The sequence below is a fragment of the Dipodomys ordii genome, unplaced genomic scaffold, assembly GCF_000151885.1.
Source record: "Dipodomys ordii isolate 6190 unplaced genomic scaffold, Dord_2.0 Scaffold174, whole genome shotgun sequence".
NCBI lineage: Eukaryota > Metazoa > Chordata > Mammalia > Rodentia > Heteromyidae > Dipodomys > Dipodomys ordii.
Window position 1 is genome coordinate 491,939 of NW_012267390.1, and position 10,715 is coordinate 502,653.

At 46.4% G+C, this 10,715-nt stretch overlaps 1 protein-coding gene across 1 annotated transcript in view; it reads right to left on the reverse strand.

Annotated features, from left to right (window-relative positions):
- Farp2 (FERM, RhoGEF and pleckstrin domain protein 2) overlaps nt 1-10,037 on the reverse strand; it is a 106,817-nt gene extending 96,780 nt beyond the window's left edge. Inside the window, exon 1 of the mRNA XM_013033646.1 lies at nt 9,832-10,037. Within this exon, the coding sequence (XP_012889100.1) occupies nt 9,832-10,014 (183 nt within the window). The 5' untranslated portion in view covers nt 10,015-10,037. The remainder of the gene's footprint in view (nt 1-9,831) is intronic.
- Nucleotides 10,038-10,715: the final 678 nt, after the last annotated feature.

Genomic DNA, 10,715 nt, shown 5'->3' on the forward strand with positions numbered 1-10,715 from the left:
AAAAAAAAAAAAAAAAAGCCAGCTCGGGCAGGAAAGTCCGTGAGACTCTTATCTCCAATAAAAACCACTAGAAAACTGGAAGTGGTGCTGTGGCTCAAGCAGTAGAGTGCTCGCCTTGGGCTGAAGAGCGCAGGGGCAGTGCCCAAGCCCAGAGTTCAAGCCCCACGACTGACCAATAAATAAATAAAATAAAAGCACAATTACCGCTGCAGGAGCTGAGCCTGAACTCAGTTAGAAGATGCCTTCCTGCGCAGGCCCTGGCATTTCACCTGAGCTGTAGATTAAGTATGACAGCACAGCAATGCTTTTCACCTCTGTGCCAGAGATACTCACTGCTCCTACCTAACTGAGAGAACTCCTTACTAAGACACCTCCACTCTGTGGGATCACAGTGGGAAACGGCTCAGGCTTGAGGCTCCTTGGTTCCCTGTCTCCACTGGCAAGCCCGCATGCTCCGTTGCCCAGAGGGCTCCAGGTGTGGCTCCTCCTGTGACCTCTCTGCACTCCTGGGGGCAGCTTCACATCCTGGGTAACCCCAGGCTACCCAGCACCTCAGTGGCCTCGCTCTGACCTAAGCCTTAGGGCCCTTGGTGGGCTTCTCTATCCCAACATGTACCACTGGCTTTCTGGATGCCATCTGCAACCTTCCTGACACAATGGTTTCTTTCTTGCTACATGTGGCCACACAAAAGCACCTGTATGTGCTGTAGGTACTTCCACAGAACAGAGATCCCAAAGTCCCTCCAGTCTCAGGACCCGGGTGCCTGACTACAACTTCCTGTCCCTCCTCCCCTGAGTACTCATCCTCGGTCAAGTCCCCGCTGCAGAGGGGCCCAGAGGGGCCGGCAGAGCCGGGTGACATATGCAACCTTGAGGACCAGCTCTCCAGCAGAAGAGAGTACCCAGAAGCCCAGAAGACACCTGACAACAAAAACTGGCTACCAAGAGAGACTCTAGGTTGATGAGAACAACTGAACGGACCACTCCTCAGATACCTAATCTACGTTTTCTTTTCTTTTTGGCCAGTCATGGGGCTTGAACTCAGGGCCTGAGCGTTGTCTCTGAGCTCTTTCACTCAAGGCTTTGAGTCACAGCACTACTTCTGGCTTGTTCTGTGTATGTGTTACTGAGGAATGGAACCCAGGGCTTCATGCACACTAGGCAAGCACTCTACCACTGAGCCAAATTCCCAGCCCCGCATCTAGTTTTTTTTTTCTTTCCCATAAGTAGTCACTCTGTAAGGTTCCTAGCATTCCTTGATTGATAATCAATAACTGATGCTTCTTTTATTCAAATAGAATATATTTACTACCTTCCTAGCTTTAAACTTAATTTTAAGTTAAAATACAATGGAGATGCCAAACGTAAAAAGAAAAACAAGCCAGGTGGCTGGTGGCTCACACTTGTAATTCTAGCTACTCAGAAGCTGAGATCTGAGGATCATGGTTTCAAAACCAACCCAAGCAGAAAAGTCCATGAGACTCTTATCTTGAACAAACTACTCAGAAAATGGGAAGCGGCACTGTGGCTTAAGTGGTAGAGCACTAGCCATGAGCTGAATTGCTGATGGACAGCACCCAGGCCCAGAGTTCAAGCCCCACAACCAACAAAATAAAACAATACAGGCTGGGAGGTTGTCTCAGTGGTAGAGTGCTTGCCTTGCATGCATGAGGCCCTGGGTTCGATTCCTCAGCACCACATAAGCAGAAAAAAGCCAGAAGTGGCACTATGGCTCATGGCAGGGCACTAGCCTTGAGTTGAAGAGCTGAGGGACAGCGCCCAGGCCCAGAGTGCAGCCCCCATGACCAACAGAAAAAAGAAAAAGAAAATAAAACAATACAAAACAAAACACAACAGATAACTGGAGTGAAAACTGTGTAAAACAAACTTTTTTTTTTTTTGTTGGTCATGGGGCCTGAACTCTGAGCCTGGGCGCTGTCCCTCAGCTCTTCAGCTCAAGGCAAATGCTCTACCACTTGAGCCACAGCGCCACTTCTGGTTTTCTGGTGGTTTATTAGAGATAAGAGTCTCACAGACTTTCCTGCCCTGGCCGGCTTTGAACTGAGATACTCAGATCTCAGCCTTCTGAGTAGCTAGGATTACAGGCATGAGCCACTGGCTGCCCAGGTACAAACAACTTTTTAATCTGGGCACAGTGGCAAGGATGTATAACCTGGGAGGTGGTGGTCGTAAGACTGTGATTTGAGGCCAGCCCAGGCATAAAAGTTTATGAAACTCTATTTCAACCAAGGTCTGGGTATGGTGGTACATGCTTGACGTCGCAAGCTATCACAATGTTACCATAGTGGCTGAGTGCAGAGGTGTATGCCTGTCATCCCAATAAAAAGGGGGAGCACAAACAGAGGATCACAACCCAGGTTGGCTAGGCATAAAGCAAGATACCATCTCAAACATGACCACAAAAGCTGGGTGCTAGTGGCTCACATCTGTAATTCTAGCTACTCAAGGAGGCTGAGACCTGAGGATGAAAGTTTGAAGTGAGTATAGACAGGAAAGTTTGTGAGACATCTCCTGTTACCTACTAAAAGCTAAAGTAAAGAGTGGTAGAGTGCTAGCCTTGAGCACAAAAGCTCAGTGAAAGCACCTAAGCCCTAAGTTCAAGCTCCAGGACTGAATCAACCAACCAAACAGAAAACCCAGAAGCCTGAGGAGCCCCGCATGACACACACATGGTTGCGAGATGTGGTCATGCTCAAGTTGCTGAGCCTGTGTGGGCCTACCCAGGGAGAGCATGCCAAAATCTGAGGCATGGGTAAAACACCATCCATGCCAAAACAGTGCCAGAGAACTAACTTCACATAAGACATTCTGTAAGGCTAGAGCATGGTCTGGAAAACCAGATGCCTATACTATTAGTTTTCTGGAGAATCTCAGTTACTTTCTATACTGACTGATTTAAAAAAAAAAAAAAAAGAATGTGTTAGCTGAGTGCCAGTGGCTCACACCTATAATCCTAGCTACTCAGGAGGCTGAGATCTGAGGTTCAAAGCCAGTCTAAGCAGAAAAGTCCTAGTGAGACTCTTATCTCCAATTTAACCACTCAAAAACTGGAAGCGGGCTGTGGGTCAAGTGGTAGAGAGTAATACAGCGCTAGTCTTGAGCACAAAGAGGCTCAGGTACATCATCCAGGCCTTGAGTTCAAGCACCAGAATGGACCAAAAAAAATGTTTTGTTTTGGAGACAGGTCTTGTTATATAGCCTAGGTTGGTTCAGGCTTGAGATTCTCTGCCTCAGCCTCAAAAACCTGTAATCTTGTCTTGAGATTATAGGTGTGTACCATCTTATCTGGCTTAGAGTTTACCCCCTCCCCTCCATGGTGCTAGGGATCCAACCACAGGCTTTGGAGAATTAGCCTTATTTTAAACTGGTACTGCAGTTTGAACTCAGACCCTTACAAACATCTCCCAGATCTACTTTCCTCCTCCTCCTCCCCCCACCCCATCCTCTTCCTCTTCTTCTTCTTTGAGCTGGTCCTGGGACTTGAACTTAGGGCCTGGACACTGCCCCTGAGTGTTTTTTTGTGGGGGGGTCTGGTCGTGGGGCCTGACCTCTGGGCCTGGGTGCTATCCCTCAGTTCTTCAGCTCAAGGCTAGCGCTCTACCACTTGAGCCACAGCACCACTTCTGGCTTTTTTCTTTTTGCTTTTGTGGTGCTGAGGAATCGAACCCAGGGGTCATGTATGCAAGGCAAGAGCTCTACCAATGAGCCACCTTCCCAGCCCCATCCCTGAGTGTTTTGCTCAAGACTAATACTCCATCACTTGAGCCACATCTCCACTTACAGATTTTTAGTAGTTTATTGGAGATGAGTCTCACAGCCTTTTCTGCCTGTGCTGGTTTTGGACCACAATCCTCAATCTGAGTAGCTAGGATTACAGGTGTGAGCCACCAGCACCCGGCTACTTTTTCAATACTGAAGGTGAACTCACGGTAAGTAAAGCTGATGAGATGACCTTGTTAAAAAGCTCCCTAGCAGAAGCAAAGCTGTGAAGAACACTGTACTCTCTAGGTGCCCGGAAGAGAGGGGTTCCTTTTGCACAAGTGAATTGGAGGAAAAACAATGAAGTGTATGAGTGAACGGCATCAGCAGAAGGTGTCTGACGAATCCTGACACAGGAGATAGGAATTTGGAGTAGAGTCACAGCTGTGGCCTTCCGAGCAGGCTGCAGTATTTGAGGAGCTCGGGACAATGGAACTGCCAGCACCCTGGCGTGTGACTGGGTCTGAGAGTCCAGTGGGGTGGGCAGTGGTGGAGGATGACACAGTGGAGGCAGTGACAGGGTGGGCCTGGACCTGAACTACAGCAGGCCCAAGTGGCAGGCAGTAGAAGCCTGCAGCAGAGAAAAGAGAGAGAACTGAGAGAGCAAGGCCTCATCAGGAGAGCGGGGAAGCCGCCGTGGCGGGGGGCATTTCCATGAGGAAAAGGAACATAAATCAGCCCAATTCCTTTCTTCTTTTTTTTTTTGTCGGTTGTGGGTTTTGAACTCTGGGCCTGAGTGCTGTCCCTTAGCTCTTCAGCTCAAGGCTAGCGCTCTACCACTTGAGCTACAGCGCCACTACCGGTTTTCTGGTGGTTTATTGGAGATAAGAGTTTCATGGACTTTCCTGCCTGGGCTGGCTTTGAACTGCGATCCTCAGATCTCAGCCTCCTGAGTAGCTAGGATGACAGGCGTGAGCCACCGGCACCCAGCTAGCAACCCTGTGGTACCGTGGCAGGGCTGAAGACAGGAGCACATATGCATGCAAGAGTGCCCGTGGCACCTTGCTGACATCACTGAACTTTAGGAATGATCTCACCGTCTCCAACAGGAACAAGAACAAATTTCAATGTACTCAGGAGGTGGTGGGACCAGCCAAACAACTCATTTCAACACGGATCAACAGAAAGCCAAATGATGGCAGCAAGTCTTGAAAATGCACTATGATACAGGTGTCTGCTGGTCAGCCAAGGGAAGGCCTGCAGAGAAGTGAGAGCCCTTTGACTTGTAGTAAGGATCTGGCCTGAAATCAGCATGGCTCTAGGAGACAGAAATGTGCACAAGTAACACTCCATTCTCTAGCATGGGCCAGAATCTGAGTGGGAGACCTGATAAAGATGTCCCACAGAGTCTCTCTCGTAGATCTGCAGGCAGAAAGAGCTGCACATCTACACTCCATCAAGTAGCTAAAGGTTGAGATGTAAAGCACACGGGGAATGGGAGGCCTGAGAAGAAGTACCTGGCTGTATAACCCACCTCACCTCCCCTGCCCCTGTGGAAGCCTGTGTGTAGAGAGCTGGGCCACTAACTCAGGCATTTAAAATGTCATAAAAGAAAAAAACGGTATACTTTAAGCCGGGCGCTGGTGGCTCACGCCTGTAATCCTAGTTACTCAGGAGGCTGAGATCTGAGGATCTCGGTTCAAAGCCAGCCTGGGCAGGAGAGACCGTGAGACTCCTATCTCCAATAAACCACCAGAAAACCGGAAGTGGCGCTGTAGCTCAAGTGGTAGAGCGCTCACCTTGAGCTGAAGAGCTGAGGGACAGCGCCCAGGCCCAGAGTTCAAGCCCCATGACAGACCAAAAAAAAAAAAAAAAAAGTCATAAAAGAGTGACAGCCAAAAAAAGTAAAAGGTAACAGTCAGAAAACGTTAAGGGGAAGCTTTCTGGCTCTCCTGATGGCAAAGAGGAGAACTACATAGGTAAAAACAGCACAGGGATGCTCAGCTGCTCTGAGTGGGGCTCACAGCTTGGTTGGGTCACCTTGGGGGACTCCTGCCCCCTCTCATTGTGTACATCAAGAGCTAGAACTCTTGTGTGATACAAGCAAGGTGAAAAGCTGCCAATTGCATTTCTTTGCCCTGTGCTGAGAACCTGCATTGCTGTAGTCTTCGCTATTAGTTACCTGTGGTTAGGGGATTTCTCTGGTACTGGGGTCTATAGGACAGCAGTCCCTAGTCTTTCTCATTTTCTAGCCTAAAAACCAACATACCAACTCTGCGGGTGTGTGTTGCGTTTGGAGGAGGCCACTGTCACTGAGCGCTCTGCTACCACGACTGAGTAACTAAGAATAAAAATGTCCACGTCTCTGCAATACACTACCCTACCACATTCTTGGGTGTCAGGGTTAAAAGAGATCCACTTTTCCATGACAAAATAACAGGTTCTAAAACCTAGGGCAGAGTAACATAATAGCTATGTCTCCCAGAGACACATATCAGTTTTTGTAAAAAGCCTATATTTTCCCCAAATTTCAGATGTCGAATTACTAGCTTTTTCTTCTGAGGTGAGGCCAAAATAAGTTTGAAGCAGCTTATTTGCCATATTTGGGATGTCCATGTTGGAGCAATGGCAAACATCTGGCTATGATACTTTTTGGAATTTTGACTATTTCTTCCTGGCCAGGCTGAAAATACCAACTTTTACTGAAATAGAAAAAGTCTTGGAGCATAGAACTTCATGACTGAGAATTTGTCTTCCTACTTGTTACATATTTCAACTAATGCTTCTATAATTCTTTTGTTGTTGGTGGAGGTGGTGTTTTTATTTTATTTTATTTTTCGTTGGTCATGGAGCTTGAACTCAGGGTCTGGGTGCTGTTCCTGAGCTTTTTTACTCAAACCTAATGGTCTATTACTTTGAGCCACAGCTCCACTGTTAACTCACAGCATTTCTTGCCTGGGTTGACTTCAAACTGCAATCCTCAGATCTCAGCCTCCTAAGTAGCTAGGATTTTACAGGTATGAGCCACCAGCACCAAGTACCTCTGTAATTCTTAAAAGAAAAGAAGGGGGAGGGAAGTATGGATAGTAGAACAATAAGGGAAGGGGTAACAATGCTCAACAAGAAATGTACACATTGCCTTACTCATCTAACTATAACCCCTCTGTACAGCATCTTTACAATAAAATAAAATTTAAAAACAAAAGAAAGGAAAATGGAAGCTCATCCTAATACCTGTGAGCCTACTAGAAGACAGGGAAATACGGGACAGTGGAACGTCAAAATAAAGACGACCTTCATGCTCTTCAGAGCTCCATCCCCACTTGCTTGTGAACCAGAAGAACATGCAGTCCCTCAAGACAGGCTCTCATACCTCAAACCACATCCTAGATGGTTGACTGAACCCAGGGCCTTTGAATGTGCTAAAAAGTGCTCTGCCATTGAGCTACACCCTACCCTCAGACTGCTCTTTTAATCATCAGACATCACCTTGGTCTAATACTTTCAGATAACAGAAAAGCTGTAACTCACATGAACTCTTCTCTTTTTTTTCAGTTTGCAGTACCAAGAATTGAACCCAGAGAGTCAAGTGCTCTATCGCTTGAACTCTACCTCCAGCCCAATTTCTAATGCATAAAATAGCAAATTATCCATCAGTGAAGGCATAACTGCCCTGACCTCTAGACTGAAGACAACCATTCTCGGTGGGGCCTTGGGCACCTGCCAGGCCTCTCCCTCCACTGTTACGATGTTAAAGCTGGATACACTCCATACCAAACATGGTCAGACTGAAAGCATTACTATTCCACAACTTGGCATACAAGGCAAGTAGATACAGATGGGTTTCAAGCAAACATATGTCTCAAAAGCCAAACTTCATACAGTGGAGGGCACATTTCAATGTTCAAAACCAGATAATTCATTAACTGATTGAAATAAACCAACTTTACTAGATCTCGCTCTGTCTTGCTGGTGCACATGTGTGTACACGTACACACACACACACACACACACACACACTCACACACCAGCTACTGACTGAACTTTGGACAGCCAAAGATCCAATCAATAAACATCAAAAGTTGATTAAATTGAAGCATACATCCATACACAGGGCTCTACCCTGACCCTTCCATCAAGATTTCTCTCCCCTTTTTTGCAACACTGTAACTAAAAAAAAGAACAAAAACCCACATACAGAAAGTATTTAAATCTAATTATAGTCAATATAAAGAACCACAAAAAAAAAAACCCACAAAGTGTATATTACTTCATTTATCTTAGAAAAACCTGGTAACCAAGTTTGTTTCAGCACTGATTTTTACAGATGAAAGTGTCATAAATCCTGGTAACTACTACTTATAAATGAGAATAAGCACTGATTTTAATACATTATCAATAAAAGTTCCTACTTGTACGCGCCATGACAACTCTAGACGAAAGTTTAAAATGATGCAAGCAAGCCTCAACTGTTGGTAAGCATCTGCAGGTGCCCTGTTTTCTCTAGCTCCTCATAACCCTGCACTGCGGCTTTCTGATCAATCGTCCTTACAGTCTCAAGAACCATTTCTAAGACTGGCTTCACTTTTTTTTTGTTGGTCGTGGGGCACTGGGCACTGTCCCTCAGCTCTTCAGCTCGTGAGTGCTCTACCACTTGAGCCACAGTGCCACTTCTGGCCTTTTCTGCATATGTGGTGCTGAGGAATCGAACCCAGGGCCCCAGGCTTGCAAGGCAAGCGCTCCACCACTGAGCCACCTTCCCAGCCCTGGCTTCACTTTTAAATTATATAATTCTCTCTCTCTCTCTTTTTTTTTTTAGCTCAAAGCCCTTCCTTCTTCAGCCACTGCAAATCACTTTTAGGGCTTGAGTGTCTCGTTCAGTGGTAGAACATTGTGAGGTTGAGGTCTTCATCCTCAGCGTGGCAAAAACTTAAAACATCTTGAATTACAATGAGATTCACAACATACCCAATAGAATGGCTGGAATAAAAAAAATCAAAACAATGAGGCTGAGGTTGGTAGTGCCTATCTGAAATCTCAGCCCTTGGGAAACTGAAGCAGGAGGATCTGAATTCAAGGCCAGCCTACATTACACAGTGAGATCCTGGTCTCAAAATGAAATAAAGAAAAATAAAATGTCAGGGGCTATGGCTCAGGCCTCTGGTCATAACCATTCCAGAGGATCACAGTTTGAGGCCAACCTAGGTACACAGTGCAGGCCAGTGTGAGTATAAATGCCAATACCCTACCTTGAAACAAGTAACTAAAGCAAAAAGGGCTAGAGGCATGGCTCATATGGTAGAGCACCAACCTCTGAATTCAAGTGCCAACTGCTTAGCCTGCCAATCCTCCCTCTTTCCTTCTCCTCCCTGCCTCCATTAACGCATTGCTTTGGAACAGGGTGTGACTCATTGGTTTGCATGTCTAGCAATCCTGAGGCCCTGAGTTTAATCCACAGTGTATTAAAATAAAATAAAAAGTCAAGCCAAGCACGAATGGCTCATACGTGGTTACCTGGAGGTAAGTGTCTCACAGATTTTCCTTCCTGGGCTGGCTTTGAACCCCAATCCCCAAATCTCAGCCTCCTAAGTGACTCTTACTTTCTAAACAAAAAATTCAAAGTTGACTTAGAAAAATAAAAATATACACTAATACTGTACAGTGGCTTGGGTATGTCAGCTGTCTGAGTGCTGTCGGCTACTCATCGCCCTGGCTACCATGAGAAGGAGGGGGTGAATCTGTCTCCCAACAGAGATGCTTACCCATACTGAGGCAAAGTCACATTCCCTCACCCAGGTACCCAGCCAGCTGAGCAGGAAAGATATGGGTGGAAGTAATCTGGTTGCAGATTGTTTTCAGCTGTCCTTTAAGTCAGCCTCTCAAACGAAAAACGTGAAAACATTGAATCTTTTCAGAATTTTAGATAAAAGTTAAGAGGATACCACTTGTTAAACTAAAAGAACTCATATTCACTTTTTGTAAGGATTTTTCTGTGTTCACCAAAACCCCTCTTGATCAAACTCTGGATCTAAATGTACAAGTTGGAACTAGCCAATGGAACTTGGTACCTGGTCCCTGACCTTCAGAGGGAATGAGGAATGTGCTTCTTACCTCAATGTCAAACATCTCCACGGTGTTGTCCAGCAGCTTCACGTGGATGTGCAGACACTTGTCCTGCATTCTGGATGACAGTGCCTGCCCTGGCTCCAGGGTGCTCACACCCACAGGGGTCTGGCTCCCAAGGCGTGTGCCTGCAGTCTGCAGGACTCTGTATGTTCCTTCTATCTCTCCCATTCTTCACCAGCTCAAAGTGGAGAAAATACTAAGACAAACACACAGCAGGGAATTACCATGTCACTTAGATATTATAATATGACAAAGGACAAAAATAAAGAACTAAAAAAGATTATCTTTTATTCACACACACAATATAAATAACGAACATGACCTTTAGTAACAGTATTTTCCAGGTGCCTTAACACTCGCTTTAAACCCCACGAACCATTACTAGGTGACAGAACCACCCTCACATAACAGAGGGGAGACCTCCAGTCTGGGCCCTCCCCTGGGCTTCCCAGACTCTGGCAGTGTGTGACTGTGCTGACAAGCCCACCTAAGTACATAAAGGTAGCAGGCACCACAGGGCACACATGCTGGGCAGCTTAAGTAGCTGTGCTCATCTCTCACCTCGCCTCTTACTGAGGCTGTGTGTCAGGCAGATGCAAACAGCCACGCATGTCTTTGCTGGCTTAGCACTCTGTAGTTTTCATAATTTGTGCCTCATCAGGGTAGACTGGGTGCCACTATGGCTTGGAGGGTCGTTTCTGGTAGGTTACCAAATGACAGCAGCAGGAACACTTGTCCCAGGCCAGCTTCTTCCCAGCTTTTACCCTATCCAAACTCTCAATAACCTCATTATCACTACCCAGGCACTGAATAGGCACCACTGAGGGCTGCTGAGGGTTGGAGGAGCACTGTCCTTGTCACCTCTCCAT